This window comes from Mya arenaria, chromosome 5 (assembly GCF_026914265.1).
Source record: "Mya arenaria isolate MELC-2E11 chromosome 5, ASM2691426v1".
NCBI classification, from domain to species: Eukaryota; Metazoa; Mollusca; class Bivalvia; order Myida; family Myidae; genus Mya; species Mya arenaria.
The window spans coordinates 25,969,541-25,990,129 of NC_069126.1; the positions used below are offsets into that span (position 1 = coordinate 25,969,541).

General features: G+C 39.5%; 1 protein-coding gene across 2 annotated transcripts in view; it reads left to right on the forward strand.

The window, feature by feature from the left end:
- The first annotated feature begins 1,103 nt into the window (after positions 1-1,103).
- LOC128233430 (uncharacterized) overlaps positions 1,104-20,589 on the forward strand; it is a 64,645-nt gene continuing 45,159 nt past the window's right edge. Inside the window, exon 1 of one of the 2 annotated variants that reach the window (XM_052947103.1) lies at positions 1,104-1,619. In XM_052947103.1, coding sequence (XP_052803063.1) covers positions 1,572-1,619 — 48 coding nt within the window. In that variant the 5' untranslated portion in view covers positions 1,104-1,571. The remainder of the gene's footprint in view (positions 1,620-20,589) is intronic. The other variant, XM_052947104.1, reaches the window with a different exon arrangement.

Consider the following 20,589-nt stretch of genomic DNA (forward strand, 5'->3'; position numbering starts at 1 on the left):
ATAATTAAAACTATTTAGATACTCCCAGGACGAAAATGGCAGTCCTTGATTGTGTGGTTAATAAAGTACTTTTTATGCAGATTGGTAGTATCTTGAAAAATGCCATTTGGTCTTGAATCCTAGTATGCTGATGGAAATTTTTGTAGTTGTGGTGTAAGTCTAACTAAAAATATTTCACAAATAGTGCCGAGTGTTCCGATATAGGTACTCACCCAGTACATAATGTTTTTAACGTAACAGGTGCTTTACCAAAATAATGACACCACAGACGTGCTTTTTTTAGGTTAATTTGAACCAATTATTGGTTCATTTCTTCTTATTTTGTATAGTATATCTTATGCAATCATAGCGAAAAAACAATCTGTTTCGGTCGTTCACAAAAAAGGTACATTAACCCTTTATGAAGTACACTAGCTGTCATAAAGGTACATTAACCCTTTATGAAGTACACTAGCTGTCAAAAAGGTACATTAGCCCGTTATGAAGTACACTAGCTGTCAAAAAGGTACACTAACCCTTTATGAAGTACACTAGCTGTCAAAATAAAAATTATTAAAAAATAAACACAAAACATGTATAGCGTGACGTATGAATTTAACGATACCATTCGATAAGTATAGCCAATTAGTAAATCGCTATGTTGTGTAAGCGCTCTATATGACATACGATGGTTGTATATTGACGGTAAAATAAATATAGCAGTGTCATTATGTTTTTCTAATTAAACCTTGAAATCTATAGGTCTACAACATTCACGACAAGCCGTGAACAAGGGTCGCCAGCAGTGTCCATAGAAAACAATGTTAGAGCCACTACAATGGTATCAAGAGCATTCCATTAGACCGTCAACAGATCGCCGTTCTTGTGAATGGTTTATTTAACCCTTTATTAAGGCCCGCTCTCGAAACGAGTAACGAGGACAAGCCTTCTTTTCTGTTTTCTGTAAAGACAATCTCGCCTGCTATCGTTAAACAGGAATAAACGACATATTAAAACGAGTGACATTCTAGACAACTATCGCCGCCTCTCAGCTTCTGTGTAGCGAGAAGAACTGTTTATACCATCGGATATTAGGCGTTATTACTTCGTCATCTATTTGCGGGGAAGGACTAGTCGTTTAACGTGGATTTATTTAATCATTGGATTTAAGCGATTGAAAAGAAAAACAACAACATCTCTAGTCCATGTGAAAATAAGATATTAGAAATTTAGATGTTATGATACATAGACACTGTGTTTTAAAGAATAATTCATTTAATAGAGTTTCCAGTACAATAGGAGAAATCAAACAAACAATTACTTCAAACCAGTCATTTGACTCTTCGACCGGAATAGTGATCATCATCTCAGCGTTAATGGATTAAAGTGACATCACTTTGACAAATTCGAAACACAGACATTTTCCGTCATCTAAAATCTTTATAGATGCTTTTAACATTTAGAGAACATATCTACGTATCACATTACTTGGAATTAAAGACACCCATTTGCCTCTCGGGTCTTCTTATAATCGAAGTTTGAAATACCTAAAGGATTATAAAGCAGTGAGGGAGATCTTAAATTATGTTCTGATGACAGACAACGATAACCTAACGCTCGGGAAATGCCAACAAAGGCAGGTATATTCGTTGTTTCGACTTGTCTTTCCTTGAATTGATGTTGTTGTTGTTTGTAATTCAAACAAGATTTGATAAGTCATTGTCGTAACAGTTGCCCAAATAGTGACATGTCCCCGTAAATCCTACCCTGTCGGGCTTAAATGCGTATTTTAATTGAACTACACCCCAGAAACTGGCATAGTGCAACGTACACTCACTGTCGGCCCATGTATTTAAACGTATTTTTGTTTTGTTTGTTTTATATTCGCAAGAACAGCTCTGTAGGGTGAGGAATCACGTGACTTAATGGGGTTCTCACGTGGATCGCCACGGGTCACAACCGATGGAAACAAATAATTAAGTTACGTTAATTTCTAATAACTTGTTTTCTACAGAAAATATTTTTAAGCCTTTAAAAGCCTATGCTGCTTTCTGCTTTTACACGTGAAATATTTTAGAATACTTGTACTTGAATGATGCAATCTTTGGCCAAAATTTCAACGTCGTTCTACGAAATTCCGTCAAGTTGGAATTTAGGCCAAGGATTTTATACACCTCGCATATAAGGTAGATACACAGTAACATGAATCATAAAGGAATATGAAAACATTAGAATGGATGTAAATACTGAAAGCAATCCTACAATTAGCTTAGAATTTCTCATTACAGTGATACAGATGATGTACATGTGATTGTATGTGTTACATGTGATGATTTATCCCAGACCGATGTGTTAAGTTATATAAACATACAAGCAGTGACTCTCGTAATAAACACTATTCGTATGATGTCAGCAGGAAGGAGTAGCACCAAGCCCTCGAATGACAGGCTTTCAAAGCGAAATGGAAATGGATCTCCTTCCATTATAAGATTACTATTTTTCGTTTATTTTTTTTAAATCTCCTTTTGGCATAGCTTGAGCTATCATTTATTTTCAAAATCAAATACTATATACGTACACATACATGAACAGTTTTGAAGATTATTTGGTGTCGGCGTGTTTGAGTGTGTATATGCTAGTGTTTTCATTTATTATTTGCGTTTTTGTTCCCGATTATTTAATAACCGGGAAAAACGATAATAAAGGAAGCGAACTTTTCATTTTAATGCCCATATACCTGATGAATCCATAAGCAGTATGTAACTCTAATTTCATATTTTGTTTTAAGAGTCCGTCAATTATCGCATACTAGAATGTACATCATAACAGACAGAACAGAAGTTTATTTCGACTTATGCAACAGAGCATCTCGTCAAACAAACAAATACCAGTAAACACAATTTTCATGCATGTGATCATAGTTACAAGGTAGCCAATATCAATAACAATTCAAGAATAGCTTTAGAAAGATATAGAATGTTTATGTACAGCAAAATTGTGAATGATAGATATGGAAAGCTGTATAGCGTGTTAATTAGATATATTATGGAAATGTAGATGGTTAGTGGTTACAACAGTGATTATACGATCAAAACTTAAACAATATTGCCTGTACCAAGAATTTACCTAAATTTGCAATAGTTGCTTTGTTATAACTGGGTTTTACATGAAAATATTTTTAATAAAAAAAGATCGAACAACTTCATCTTATAACAAAATGAAATGTATCCTCAATTTCTCTAAATATTTAAATTAGTTTCCCATCCAACCTCATGTTGATAAGTTTGTACGACAGAGCATTCTTATTTACAGAATGGAATACCCTTTTGATGGTCTCCAAATGCGCATGGTAATCGTACATTTTCGATAACATTATGTAGAAGAAATATTGCATCTTCTGTGCTAAATCACTTTCGAAAAACAAACTGGGCATCCGACAGCAAGTTATTTTCAGCGAACCAGTTTTCGACTCTTTCAGTGAGCACACGCGTAAATATGTTTCCTAGATTACTAACTAAGGTAATGCCCCTATAATTGTTGGGGTCATTATATATGTATCGACACGACGAATCCGTATGACCAAGACAAAGGGAAATAACCTCCGTCGAGAATGATGTTAAACAAGTCCGTTAATAACTGTTAATATCCATGATAACTGTCAGTCATTTCCCTGGTTGACTGATGTTAAGTCAGGCCTCTTAATCACTCTCCTTTCACATAATTATAAAACACTCTTCGACAACATTTTAAATTACAACAACTGCGGCGAAGACCGTAGGAATATGAAAGAAGTGCACTACCGACTGAGCTAACTTGTCCACGTGTTATTCTTATCGCAAACTACATAAGTTAATTATACCTTGCCAGTTTAATCGTCGGAAACAAAAAAAAACAACCCATAACTATAATGACGATGCAATTAGGAATCAAAGCGCTTATAGCGTTGAAAGGCTTTCGGTCTGCTATGTTTTCTGTATATTCATATAATTTGTTAAACAAGTTAACATAAACAGCTAAAGATAGTATATGCATGCTCATTAATTCCATCACAAATACTTTTTGTATGCCGATACTCTTTCAAACACATGGAGTATCAATCACGTGAAATAATCTTTTAAATTATGTGTAATATCCATATTAATTACCAAAGTATGGGCATTTTTAAGAAAAATCTACTCTACATTTCAAACATGAATCGTATTTAATTTACTACCAGGATATGACTGTCTAACCAAATGCATCCGACAAAATGCATTAGACATGTGGATAAAGTTTATGTTTAATGTCTCTTTCTACACTGACAGGATTTTCGCGCAGAATTCCTCTGGATCGAATCACTCACATACTATTTATTATCTTTATGTTTTGATAATATTGCCCTCAATGCAAAACCCATTTCACTCATAGACAAAAAGAACATATTTATATCAGTTTATGAATATGCATCTGCAACATGCTTAACACTCTGAGCTGAAATTACAAACTGAGAAATCTTCCCACACTTTCCGTTTCATTTGGCATTACATGACTACACTCACAAAACATATCAGGCCGACAACCTGTCAACGCTTTAAGCGCTTTGATTTTAGTTGCAAAAGTGTAAAAGATACATAAAGTAATAGATAAAGATTTTCGCATAGCCATTTATTTTGCGTAAGTACGTACTTACAATATTTATAAAAACACTGTCAATTATGGGCCGGCTTAAGGCTACTTAAACATTTAATAGTGAATGAATTACAATCACCAAACAACTGATTATAGGATTAAATTATAACTTTGTCATTTAAAACATTTTCTGGTTTGATATCTTACACCAAATGCGCACTTATTGCATCATTGTACTAACAATCTTTATCAAAAACTGTCAAGTTTGATATCTCATGTCAAATGAGCATTTAATTGCATCCTAAAAACGATCCATTTTTCCGGGTTCTCTCCGTGTTTTACCAAGTGGATCACTGACACTACATAAACGCTTTCTCGGATAGCGTACCAAGTGGCTCACTGATACTACATAAACGCTTTCCTCGGATGGCGTACCAAGTGGCTCACTGATATTACAAAAACGCTTTCTCGGATGGTGTACCAAGTGGATCACTGACACTACAAAAACGCTTTCTCGGATGGCGTACCAAGTGGATCACTGATATTACGTAAACGCTTTCCTCGGATGGCATACCAAGAGGATCACTGAAACTTACATAAACGCTTTCTCGGAATGCGTACGAAGTGGCTCACTGGCCTTTACATAAACGCTTTCTCGGTTTGCGTATCAAGTGGATCATTGACACTTACATAAACGCTTTCTCGGATGGCGTACAAAGTATATAACTGACACTTACGTAAACGCTTTCTCGGGTTGCGTACCAATGGGATCACTGACACTACATAAACGCTTTCTCGGATAGCGTACCAAGTGGCTCACTGATACTACATAAACGCTTTCCTCGGATGGCGTACCAAGTGGCTCACTGATATTACAAAAACGCTTTCTCGGATGGTGTACCAAGTGGATCACTGACACTACAAAAAACGCTTTCTCGGATGGCGTACCAAGTGGATCACTGATATTACGTAAACGCTTTCCTCGGATGGCATACCAAGAGGATCACTGAAACTTACATAAACGCTTTCTCGGAATGCGTACGAAGTGGCTCACTGGCCTTTACATAAACGCTTTCTCGGTTTGCGTATCAAGTGGATCATTGACACTTACATAAACGCTTTCTCGGATGGCGTACAAAGTATATAACTGACACTTACGTAAACGCTTTCTCGGGTTGCGTACCAATGGGATCATTGACACTACATAAACGCTTTCTCGGATTGCGTACGAAGTGGATAACTGACACTTACATAAATGCTTTCTCGGATGGCGTACGAAGTGGTTCACTGACAACACATCAACGCTTTCTCGGATGGCGTACGAAGTGGATCACTGAACCTAAATAAACGCTCTCTCGGATGGCGTACCAAGTGGATAACTGACACTAACATAAACGATTTCCCTGGTTGCGTACCAAAAGGATCACTGACACTTACATAAACGCTTTCGCGGATGGCGTACCAAGTGGATAACTGACCCTTTCTTAAACGCTTTCTCGGATTGCGTATCAAGAGGCTCACTGACACCTACATAAACGCTTTTCTCAGATTGCGTACCAAGTGGATCACTGACACTTACATAAATGCTTTTCGGATGGCGTACGAAGTTGTGTACTGACACTTACATAATCGCTTTCTCGGATGGCGTACGTAATGGTTTACTGACACTACATCAAAGTTTTCTCGGATGGCGTACGAAGTGAACAACTGACCCTAAATAAACGCTTTCTCGGATGGCGTACCAAGTGGATAACTGACACTAACATAAACGCTTTCCCGGGTTGCGTACCAAAAGGATCACTGACACTTACATAAACGCTTTCTCCGATGGCGTACCAAGTGGATAACTGACATAAACGCTTTATCGGATTGCGTATCAAGTGGATAACTGACACTCACATAAACGCTTTCTCGGAAGGCGTACGAAGTGGATCACTGACACTACATAAACGCTTTCTCGGAAGGTGGACCACTGATATTACAAAAACGCTTTCTCGGATGGCGTACAAAGTGGATCACTGACACTACATAAACGCTTTCTCGGATGGCGTACCAAGTGGAACATTGACACTTACAAACGCTTTCTCGGATGGTGTACCAAGTGGATCACTGACAGTACATAAACGCTTTCTTTGATTGCGAACAAAGTGGATAACTGACACCTACATAAACGCTTTCTCGGATTGCGTACGAAGTGGTTCACTGACACTACATAAGCGCTTTCTCGGATTGCGTACCAACTGGATCACGGACACTTACAAAAACGCTTTCTCGGATTGCGTACCAATGGCTCTCTGACACTACATAAACGCTTTCTCGGATTGCGTACCAACTGGATCACGGGCACTTACATAAACGCTTTCTCGGATTGCGTACCAAGTGGATAACTGACATGTATATAAACGCTTTATCGGATTGCGTACCAAGTGGATCACTGAGACTACATAAACGCTTTTTCGGATTGCGTACCAAATGGCTCACTGACACTTACGACAACGCTTTATCGGATTGCGTACCAAATGGCTCGCTGACACTTACGAAAACGCTTTTTCGGATTGCGTACCAAATGGCTCACTGACACTTACGAAAATGCTTTTTCAGATTGCGTACCAAATGACTGACTGACACTTACGAAAACGCTTTCACGGATGGCGTACGAAGTGGATCACTTACCCTACATAAACGCTTTCTCGGATTGCGAACCAAGTGGATCACTGACACTACATAAACACTTTCTCGGAAGGCGTACGAAGTGGATCACTGATATTACAAAAACGCTATCTCGGATGGCGTACCAAGTGGATCACTGACACTACATAAACGCTTTCCTCGGATTGCGTACCAAATAGATCACTGACACTAACATAAACGCTTTCTCGGATTGCGTACCAAGTGGCTCACTGATATTACATAAACGCTTTCTCGGATGGCGTACCAAGTGGATCAGTGACACTTACATAATCGCTTTCTCGGATGGCGTACGAAGTGGCTCACTGACATTACATACACGCTTTTTCGGATTGCAAACCAAGTGGATCACTGACACTACATAAACGCTTTCTCGAATTGCGTACCAAGTGTATCACTGACACTACATAAACGCTTTCTCGGATTGCGTACGAAGTGGATCACTGATATTACAAAAACGCTTTCTATGATGGCGTACCAAATGGATCACTGACACTAACATAAACGCTTTCTCGGATGGCGTACGAACTGGATCACTGTCACTAAATAAACGCTTCCTCGGATGGCGTACGAAGTGGATAACTGACACTTATATGGACGCTTTCACGGATGGCGTACGAAGTTGACCACTGACACTACATAAACGCTTTCTCGGATTGCTTACCAAGTGGACCACTGACACTACATAAACGCTTTATCGGATTGCATACCAAGTGGATCACTGACACTACATAAACGCTTTCTCGGATTGCGTACCAAGTGGATCACTGACACTACATAAACGCTTTCTCGGATTGCGTACCAAGTGGATCACTGACACTTACATAAACGCTTCTCGGATTGCATACCAAGTGTATCACTGACACTACATAAACGCTTTCTCGGATTGCGTACCAAGTGGATCACTGACACTACATAAACGCTTTCTCGGATGGCTTACCAAGTGGACCACTGATACTTACATAAACGCTTTCTCGGATTGCGTACCAAGTGGATCACTGACACTACATAAACGCTTTCTCGGATGGCTTACCAAGTGGATCACTGACACTTACATAAACGCTTCTCGGATTGCGTACCAAGTGGATCACTGACACTACATAAACGCTTTCTCGGATTGCGTACCAAGTGGATCACTGACACTTACATAAACGCTTCTCGGATGGCTTACCAAGTGGATCACTGACACTACATAAACACTTTCTCGGATGGCTTACCAAGTGGATCACTGATATTACAAAAAAAGCTTGCTCGGATGGCGTACCAAGTGGATCACTGACACTACATAAACGCTTTCTCGGATGGCGTACAAAGTGGATCACTGACACTTACATAAACGCTTTCTCGGATTGCGTACCAAGTGGATCACTGACACTACATAAACACTTTCTCGGATGGCGGATAAAGTGGCTCACTGATATTACAAAAACGCTTTCTAGGATTGCGTACCAAGTGGACCACTGATACTTACATAAACGCTTTCCTCGGATTGCGTACCAAGTGGCTTTCTGACACTACATAAACGCTTTCTTTAGATGCTGTACCAAGGGACACAAAAGTATATTATCAACAATAATAAGACAATTAAACAGCTGTTGTTTATAGCTACTGCTGTATTTGAATATTGACTATTTATACACGTAGCTTTAAATTAAAGCTGTAGCTATACACGAAAGACAGCGTGTTCAGTCCATTGTAAATATACAGCTATAGCTACATATGTTGGCGCCAAAATATTTTAAATAGAACAACGGCTTTAAATTACAGTTGTAGCCATACATATGCAACTGTAACTGTATTTTGTATATATACGTGTCTGTTGTCACATTGAAACGTTTTTGAAACACTTTGAACACCATAATATCCTCGTTATTTTATGATTTTCGTAACATCTCAAAATATTATTCATTGGGTCACGTATATCTGTATAACAAGAACCATACCCTTGATAACGGATGGGCACTTTAAACGTGTACATTCTATACGTACGTAAAGCTCAAAAGTAACGTCTCTACTGCATTGCTGTTGAAAGTATTTATGCTGTCGAGGCAATTTCGTCTTTGAGACATTCTGTGCTATTAAACTAAACTAGAACCTGTGTTTCTGCAAACCGGACAGGCATTTCCGGTGAAATTGGCCGGTCTGGAAGTCTGGCATCCCCTTTCCTAGACTAGTCACGCGCTACAACACACCGCTTGTGATTTATTTTATGGTATAGTTAATGGAAAGTTAATTATGACATTCCAATAGAACACGATTTAATATATATTTCTACAAGAAATTTGATCACAAAATGAGGAACTACTTGACGTCAACATTCGCTGTGACCTTAAGAAGTAGGCATGTGTTTTTTGTGAAACGCACACACGTGCGCTTTCTATGTAATTTTTTTTTCACAAAAACTATAAATCAAGGTATGCAAATACAGACACACAGTCATTTGAAGCACGTCTTGCGTTCTTATTAAGGTAACAATAAATGTTTACGGTTCGGATAAAAAATATCCGACCCTCGGGCACGCTTCGCCGGTTACTCGGCAAGCCTCGTTAACGGCCATCGCGCGTGCTTTCGGGTCGGAATTTCGAAACAGACCAGAGACACAGGATATAATATATATATATATATATATATATATATATATATATATATATATATATATATATATATATATATATATATATATTATTTATCTAATGTCAAACAAAAATGATTCCACTCTAAAACAATTCGTTTACAAACACGCTAATATCAGGTCCATTTTGTTTCAGCACCGAAGACATGTGGGGTATATATATAAATCATAACACTGTATTTGACTCTGTGCATTTATTTGTTAGCTATATACCTATATACAGAATGTACTCTCAGTTTTGGAGTTAAAGATGTTAACATTTTCCCGAATAACTTTAAAAAGGATGCAGCTCAATGAGAATGTCACTCTTAGAGTGTAGCTTCAATGAGAATGTCACTCTTAGAGTGTAGCTTCAATGATAATGTCACCCTTAGAGTGTAGCTTCAATGAGAATGTCACTCTTAGAGTGTAGCTTCAATGATAATGTCACTCTTAGAGTGTAGCTTCAATGAGAATGTCACTCTTAGAGTGTAGCTTCAATGATAATGTCACTTTTAGAGTGTAGCTTCAATGAGAATGTCACTCTTAGAGTGTAGCTTCAATGAGAATGGGTTATGCTACTGGACATGTCGTTTTAGATCTAAAGCAAATGTGAAAATAATTTGTAAGGAATTAAAGTATTGCTTGTGTCGGTGAAAAGGTTTTTTATTTCATAAAACGAGACGTCAAAAAGTATTCTGGTTGTTCACTAAATCCACTGATTGAGTATACTGTACATTAGAGCTAGAACATCCACTATTATTTCGTCACTTGCGACGTTTAAGGTGTTATATGTTTAGACAGTTATTCACCAGGGATGACCCCAGTAGGGATAATATGATTTAAACATGTAATTGATAGGTTGGCTGATAATTGAAGACACTCGCACATATGAACTCTAGGGTAGCAACTCTGATCAAGGTCGATTAAAAGATGCTTGTAGAAACTCATTTCAATAATTGAATCTCCAAAGCATCTCTTTTTCCTTCAATAATATTCTAGAACTTTGCATTTTCTTAACTAGGAATCATTGATTGAAATTTCTATATGTTACAAGAAGAAAATAAACATCCTCACGCACATGATTTTCTTAGAAAGAATGTGTGAACATAAGTCATGGTAGTTAGGCGTTAGTTTGAACATACATACATGGGCATGTATCAGAATAGATACACTGAATGTGCTCCAGATAAAAACACATTTTTACATTGGCATATTTCAATATATATAAGCAGTATAAGCTCCTGATAAAAAACATCTCTTCTAACGCAGGCATGTGTAAAGATATATAAGCAGTATGTGCTCCTAATAAAAAAAAACACCTCTACTAACACAGGCAAGTGCCAAAATATATATAAGCTGTATGTGCTCCTGATAAAACACCTTTTCTAACATTGGCGTGAGACAATATATATAAGCTGTATGTGCTCCTGATAAAACACCTTTTCTAACATTGGCGTGAGACAATATATATAAGCAGTATGTGCTCCTGATAAAACACCTTTTCTAACATTGGCGTGAGACAATATATATAAGCTGTATGTGCTCCTGATAAAACACCTTTTTTAACATTGGCGTGAGACAATATATATAAGCTGTATGTGCTCCTGATAAAACACCTTTTCTAACATTGGCGTGAGACAATATATATAAGCAGTATGTGCTCCTGATAAAACACCTTTTCTAACATTGGCGTGAGACAATATATATAAGCTGTATGTGCTCCTGATAAAACACCTTTTCTAACATTGGCGTGAGACAATATATATAAGCTGTATGTGCTCCTGATAAAACACCTTTTTTAACATTGGCGTGAGACAATATATATAAGCAGTATGTGCTCCTGATAAAACACCTTTTCTAACATTGGCGTGAGCCAATATATATAAGCTGTATGTGCTCCTGATAAAACACCTATTCTAACATTGGCGTGAGACAAGATATATAAGCTGTATGTGCTCCTGATAAAACACCTCTTCTTACACAGGCATCTCTTTTTCCTATCTCTTTTCTCCTATCTCTTTTCTCCTGTCTCTTTTCTCCTTTCTCCTATCTCTTTCTCCTATCTCTTTTCTCCTGTCTCTTTTCTCCTTTCTCCTATCTCTTTCTCCTATCTCTTTCTCTTATCTCTTATCTTTTTTGTTAAACGCATATATGTTTGTGTACATGAACGAGTTTATATACTGCATGATCTGTATAGCGGTACTGTGCAGTGGTTTAGTCTGCTCGCAAAAGTAAGCTCCGAATTGGGCCACTAAGACTGCTTAGTCAAAAAGGTTCAGTACAAAAGCAGCACATTATTGCAGCACTAAAGCAAATTATATCCGTTAATGTCCCAAAGTTGATTGTTTTCAATTGAGAACATTCATGGTCATGTATGTTTTCAAAAAGTGTGATTGAAATGCAGGATTCATGTTCTAGTCACGAAGTATTCCTTACGTTCATAAACATCTAATTATAGATGAAGTATTCCCAGGAGATTATGTTTAACTGTCGCAAAACAAAATAACAACTGAAGTAAAACACCAATAAACTGTAATCAGCTATTCAATGAAAATTTGCGTTGTGTTTCTATTCTTGTACAATTTATATCACTTTGATCTCATTTGGAAGTTTCCAGTTTGAGTATTGGTGTGATCTAAAAGGGTCACAGCGCAAGTGAACAGACACATAAGCAACAGTATACTGTATTCATGGGATTGACCGTGCACGTTTCCTGATGTGATTGGCGGTATACGTCCATGTATGTGATTGACGGTGTAGGCTCATGTATGTGATTGACGGTGAAGGCATATGTACGTGATTGAAGGTGTACGTCCATGTTTGTGATTGACGGTGTACGTCCATGTATGTGATTGACGGTGTACGTCAATGTATGTGATTGACGGTGTACGTCCATGTATGTGATTGACGGTGTACGTCCATGTATGTGATTGACGGTGTACGTCCATGTATGTGATTGACGGTGTACGTCCATGTATGTGATTGACGGTGTACGTCCTTGAATGTGATTGACGGTGTACGTCCATGTTTGTGATTGACGGTGTACGATCATGTATGTGATTGACGGTGTACGTCCATGTATGTGATTGACGGTGTACGATCATGTATGTGATTGACGGTGTACGATCATGTATGTGATTGACGGTGTACGTCCATGTATGTGATTGACGGTGTACGTCCTTGAATGTGATTGACTGTGTACGTCCATGTTTGTGATTGACGGTGTACGATCATGTATGTGATTGACGGTGTACGTCCATGTATGTGATTGACGATGTACGTCCATGTTTGTGATTGACGGTGTACGATCATGTATGTGATTGACGGTGTACGTCCATGTTTGTGATTGACGGTGTACGATCATGTTTGTGATTGCCGGTGTTCGTCCATGTATGTGATTGACGGTGTACGATCATGTATGTGATTGACGGTGTAGGCTCATGTATGTGATTGACGGTGTACGTCCTTGAATGTGATTGACGGTGTACGTCCTTGTTTGTGATTGACGGTGTACGTCCTTGAATGTGATTGACGGTGTACGATCATGTATGTGATTGACGGTGTAGGCTGATGTATGTGATTGACGGTGAACGCTTATCTATAAGATTGACGGTGTAGGCTCATGTAATTGATAAATGGTGTAGGCTCATGTATGTGATTGTCGGTGTACGTGCATGTATGTGATTGACGATGTACGCTCATGTGTGTGATTGACGTTGTAGGATCATGTACGTTATTGACAGTGTAGGCTCATGTAAGTTATTGATAGTGTAGGCTCATGTTCGTGATTTATGGTGTTCGTCCATGTATGTGATTGACGGTGTAGGCTCATGTTTGTGATTTACGGTGATCGTCCATGTATGTGATTGACGGTGTAGGCTCATGTTTGTGATTGACGGTGTAGGGTCATGTACGTGATTGACGGTGTAGGCTCATGTACGTGATTGACGGTGTAGGCTCATGTACGTTATTGAGGGTGTATGCTCATGTACGTTATTGACGGTGTATGCTCATGTACGTTATTGACGGTGTAGACTCATTTACGTTATTGACGATGAAGGCTCATGTACGTTATTGACAGTGTAGGGTCATGTACGTAATTGACAGTGTAGGCTCATGTTCGTAATTGACGGTGTAGGTTCATGTATGTGATTTACGGTGTAGGCTCATGCACGCTATTGACGGTGTAGGGTCATGTACGTGATTGACGGTGTAGGCAAATGTATGTGATTGACGATGTTCTTCCATGTATGTGATTAACGGTGTAGGTTCATGTATGTGATTGACGATGTAGGCTCATGAATTTGAGTGTCGGTGTATGCTGACATATGTGATTGACGGTATACGTCCATGTATGTGATTGACGGTATATGCTCATGTACGTGATTGACAGTGTAGGCGCATGTATGTGATTGACGGTGTACGTCCATGTATGTGGTTGACTGTGTAGGCTCATGTACCTTATTGACGGTGTAGGCTCATGTATGTGATTGACGGTGTACGTCCATGTATGTGGTTGACTGTGTAGACTCATGCACGTTATTGACGGTGTAGGGTCATGTATGTTATTGACGGTGTACGCTCATGTATTTGATTGACGGTGTACGCTCATGTATGTGATTGACGGTGTACGCTCATGGGTGTGATTGACGGTGTAGGCTCATGTATGTGATTGACGGTGTACGTCCATGTATGTGATTGAAGATGTAGGCTTATGTACGTATTTGACGGTGTAGGCTCATGTTCCTTATTGACGGTGTAGGCTCATGGACGTAATTGACGGTGTTCGTCCATGTATGTGATTGACAGTGTACGCTCATGTGTGTGATTGACGGTGTAGGATCATGTACCTTATTGACGGTGTAGGCTTATGTACCTAATTGACGGTGTTCGCTCATGTATGTGATTGACGGTGTACACTCATGTATGTGATTGACGGTGTAGGATCTTGTACGTTATTGACGGTGTAGGCTAATTTATGTGATTGACGGTGTAGGGTCATGTACGTGATTGACGTTGTAGGCTCATGTACGTGATTGACGGTGTAGGCTCATGTACGTTATTGAGGGTGTATGCTCATGTACGTTATTGACGGTGTATGCTCATGTAGGTTATTGACGGTGTAGACTAATTTACGTTATTGATGATGAAGGCTCATGTACGTTATTGACAGTGTAGAGTCATGTACGTAATTGACAGTGTAGGCTCATGTTCGTAATTGACGGTGTAGGTTCATGTATGTGATTTACGGTGTAGGCTCATGTACGCTATTGACGGTGTAGGGTCATGTACGTGATTGACGGTGTAAGCTCATGTATGTGATTGAAGGTGTAGGCTCATGTACGTAATTGACGGTGTTTTGATTAACAGTATATTTCATGTTCGTGATTGACGGTGTAGGCTCATGTATATGATTGACGGTGTAGGCTCATGTACGTTATTGACGGTGTAGGGTCATGTATGTTATTGACGGTGTAGGCTCATGAACGTAATTGAAGGTGTAGGGTCATGTACGTGATTGACGGTGTAGGGTCATGTATGTGATTGACTGTTTAGGCTCATGTATGTGATTGACGGTGTAGGGTCATTTATGTTATTGACGGTGTAGGCTCATGTACGTTATTGACGGTGTAAACTTAAATATGTGATTAACGGTGAACGCTTAGGTATGTGATTAACGGCGTAGGCGCAAGAATGCGATTGACAGTGTTTTGATTAACAATATATTTCATGTTCGTGATTGATGGTGTAGGCTCATGTATGTGATTGACCGTTTAGGCTCATGTACGTAATTGACGGTGTAGGCTCATGTATGTGATTGACGGTGTAGGCTCATGTACGTAATTGACGGTGTTTTGATTAACAGTATATTTCATGTTCGTGATTGACGGTGTAGGCTCATGTTTATGATTGACGGTGTAGGCTCATGTACGTTATTGACGGTGTAGGGTCATGTATGTTATTGACGGTGTAGGGTCATGAACGTAATTGACGGTGTAGGGTCATGTACGTGATTGACGGTGTAGGGTCATGTATGTGATTGACGGTTTAGGCTCATGTATGTGATTGACGGTGTAGGCTCATTTATGTTATTGACGGTGTAGGCTCATGTACGTTATTGACGGTGTAAACTTAAATATGTGATTAACGGTGAACGCTTAGGTATGTGATTGACGGCGTAGGCGCAAGAATGCGATTGACAGTGTTTTGATTAACAATATATTTCATGTTTGTGATTGAAGGTGTACACCTGAGGTATTTATATGACACAGTACCTTACAAGTATGTGACATACGGCGTACATTTCATAAATATGACTGACGTTGTAGATTTCGTATATGTGACTGACGGGGTACATTTCATAAATATGACTGACGTTGTAGATTTCATATATGTGACTGACGGGGTACATTTCATAAATATGACTGACGTTGTAGATTTCATATATGTGACATACGGCGTACATTTCATAAATATGACTGACGTTGTAGATTTCGTATATGTGACTGACGGGGTTCATTTCATAAATATGACTGACGTTGTAGATTTCATATATGTGACTGACGGGGTACATTTCATAAATATGACTGACGTTGTAGATTTCATATATGTGACTGACGGCGTACATTTCATAGATATGACTGACGTTGTAGATTTCATATATGTGACTGACGGCGTACATTTCATAAATATGACTGACGTTGTAGATTTCATATATATTACTGACGGGGTACATTTCATAAATATGACTGACGTTGTAGATTTCATATATGTGACTGACGGCGTACATTTCATAAATATGACTGACGTTGTAGATTTCATAAATATGACTGACGTTGTTGATATCACAATTGTTATTGACGGCGTACATTTTATATAGTTAAATAATACAAACAATATCTGTGTCGACATGAACTATTGAGTCTGGCGAGTCATTCAATTGTCGTGTATGGTCTCAGTCTGGTGAGTCATTCAATCGTCGTGTATGGTCTCAGTCTTGCGAGTCATTCATTAGTCTTGTATGATTTCAGTCTGGCGAGTCAAACAATAGTTGTGTATGTTCTCAGTCTGGCGAGTCAATCAAAAGTCGAGTATGATCTAAGTCTGGCGAGTCATTCAACAGTCGTGAATGCTCTAAAGCTGGCGAGTCGCTCAATCGTGTATGCTCTCATTCTGGCCAGTCACTCAATCGTGTATGCTCTCAGTCTGGTGAGTCATTCAATAGTCGTGTATGCTCTCAGTCGTCTGGCGAGTCACTCAATAGTCGTGTATTCTTTCAGTCTGGCGAGTCATTCAACAGTCGTGTATTCTCCCAGTCTGGCGAGTCATTCAACAGTCGTGTATTTTCCCCAGTCTGGCAAGTAATTCAACAGTCGTGTATTCTTTCAGTCTGGCGAGTCATTCAATAGTCGTGTATTCTCTCAGTCTGGCGAGTCATTCAATAGTCGTGTATTCTCTCAGTCTGGCGAGTCATTCAATATGCGTGTATTCTCATAGTTTGGCGAGTCATTCAATAGTTGCAACTGCTCTTAGTCTGGCGAGTCACTCAATAGTCGTGTAAGCTCTCAGTCTGGGGAGTCAATGCCCCACAGAAAGCATGACACGCGTAGGGGAAAAATGATTGGAAGTATAACACAGTTTTATTTGGCTTACGACGGCTGAATGTTTCAGGTTGCAATCGAAATTAGATGATTCATTTGTTACACCGATACTTTATTGAGCCTACACCGTCAATATTTTGTTTGTTTTTTTGTCTTGGAATGAGCAAATGTTTGCGTTAAAATTTGCAAACCAGTGATATAAGACTGCTGACAAATGATCAGATCGTAGATTTTCATATTTCGATTCGAAAATTAATGCTTTATGGCTTAAACCGTTACTTACGGTTTAAGAAAAAGGCATAAAACATCATTTTGGAACTTAAATATAAAAATCTGTGATCTGATATTTTGTCAGCAGTCTTATATAACTGGTTTCCATGGATTTTCGCAAAAAAATGGCTCGCTCCAAGACAACAAAAAGTTGTCAAAACGGTCAATCTGTGAGAGCGCAGCTTTAAGTCTGAACACTCAAATTTGACTTTGAACGTACGAACATCAAATGGAAGGATTCATGATTGCTTTGATAAATAACATGTGTCAAAATGCCGGAAAAAAAAAATACAAACATATGCATTATAAAACAAGTTTCAGTCAATAATTGCGTAAATGAAGTTGAAATGAAGAGGTTTGTTTATTAACTATTTTTTTCAAATATAATACTATACTGTGTATCATCCTTCTCTCCACTACAAACATTCCACTTCTCTGGATGCATAACGGCAAAGCTGTGCTAAAGAATACATAGCAGAAGTCAATTTCCTATGTTGTATCGTCCTGTCGTTACAAGGATACATCAACTTCAAAATTGACAAAAAAAATCTAGTTGTTCACACATCATGTACAAACTTAATTTCTAGACAGAGTACAGCGTAAATCGTTGCAAATATACTTAATTTCCACATATTTGTGTGAACTAATAGTTCAGCTTGAGAACTATACCACCAAGGTGCTAATACCAGCTGTGCCATGCTCTGACTATACACAACTAACGAAATAAATAAATGGGTTTGTAGCATGTTTTTGTCCCCAGAGTATCTCTGAAAACATGATTTATTGTCTTTATCAGATATCTTGTTTAAAGCACACGATCGTGATAGGTACCTACATTTAAGACTCAATGGTACTGCTCTTCATAAGAGTGATATCTAAATTAAGTACCAATAAATTTAAGCGACAGTTCCATTTGCAGTCTTATATTTGTGATATCAAAGAGTCACCTGGGATTGTCAACGATTTCATTTACGACGCTTTATGGCAAATCCACAGACTTTGCTTTCACACATTATATGAAAACAAAATACATTCTTCCAAAGACATGAAATCTAGATTGAACTAGGATTCCTTGATCGTTCTCCTGACCAATAAAATCCTATTCGTTCACAGGTAGGTAAGAACAAACCAGTTTTCCTGGAACTAATTACATGCATTCTTCGTTGTATTCAAGTTGACGAGGGCTCTGATAAGGGTTATCTATTTAAGTTTGGTAGTAGTTTTATTGATAGAAGAAACATATATGATTTTGTATGACAGTGCGGTGTGTCTGTGTTTTGACGTGGTGAGTTGTGACGTGGTGTGTCTGTGTTGTGACGTAGTGTGTCTGTGTTGTGACGTAGTGTGTCTGTGTTGTGACGTAGTGTGTCTGTGTTGTGACGTAGTGTGTCTGTGTTGTGACGTAGTGTGTCTGTGTTGTGGCATGGTGTGTCTGTGTTGTGACGCGGTGTGTTGTGACTTAGTGTGTCTATGCTGTGACGTAGTGTGTCTGTGTTGTGACGTAGTGTGTCTGTGTTGTGACGTAGTGTGTCTGTGTTGTGGCGTGGTGTGTCTGTGTTGTGACGCATAGTGTCTCTGTTGTGAGATGGTGTGTGTTGTGGTGTGCTGTGACGCGGTGTGTTGTGTTGTGGTGTGTCTGTGTTGTGACGTAGTGTGTCTGTGTTGTGACGTAGTGTGTCTGTGTTGTGGCATGGTGTGTCTGTGTTGTGGTGTGCTGTGACGCGGTGTGTTGTGCCGTAGTGTGTCTGTGTTGTGACGTAGTGTGTCTGTGTTGTGACGTAGTGTGTCTGTGTTGTGGCGTGGTGTGTCTGTGTTGTGACGCATAGTGTCTCTGTTGTGAGATGGTGTGTGTTGTGGTGTGCTGTGACGCGGTGTGTTGTGTTGTGGTGTGTCTGTGTTGTGACGTAGTGTGTCTGTGTTGTGACGTAGTGTGTCTGTGTTGTGGCATGGTGTGTCTGTGTTGTGGTGTGCTGTGACGCGGTGTGTTGTGCCGTAGTGTGTCTGTGTTGTGACGTAGTGTGTCTGTGTTGTGACGTAGTGTGTCTGTGTTGTGGCGTGGTGTGTCTTTGTTGTGACGCGTAGTGTCTCTGTTGTGAGATGGTGTGTGTTGTGGTGTGCTGTGACGCGGTGTGTCTGTGTTGTGACGTAGTGTGTGACGTAATGTGTCTGTGTTGTGACGCAGTGTGTCTATGTTGTGAAGTGGTGTGTCTGTGTTGTGACGCTGTGTGTTGTGACGTAGTGTGTCTGTGTTGTGACGTAGTGTGTCTGTGTTGTGACGCGGTGTGTCTGTGTTGTGACTCGGTGTGTCTGTGTTGTGACGCGGGTTGTCTGTGTTGTGACGCGGTGTGTCTGTGTTGTGACGCGGTGTGTCTGTGTTGTGACGCGGTGTGTCTGTGTTGTGGCTTGGTGTGTTGTGATGTGGTGTGTCTGTGTTGTGGCTTGGTGTGTTGTGACGCGGTGTGTCTGTGTTGTGACGTGGTGTGTCTGTGTTGTGACTTGATGTGTTGTGACGTGGTGTGTCTGTGTTGTGACGCGGTGTGTCTGTGTTGTGGTTTGGTGTGTTGTGACGCGGTGTGTTGCGATGTAGTGTGTCAGTGTTGTGACGTGGTGTGTTGTGGCGTGGTTTGTCTGTGTTGTGACGTGGTGTGTTGTGGCGTAGTGTGTCTGTGTTGTGACGTAGTGTGTCTGTGTTGTGACGCGGTGTGTCTATGTTGTGAAGTGGTGTGTCTGTGCTGTGACGCGGTGTGTTGTGACGTAGTGTGTCTGTGTTGTGATGTAGTGTGTCTGTGTTGTGACGCGGTGTGTCTGTGTTGTGACTCGGTGTGTCTG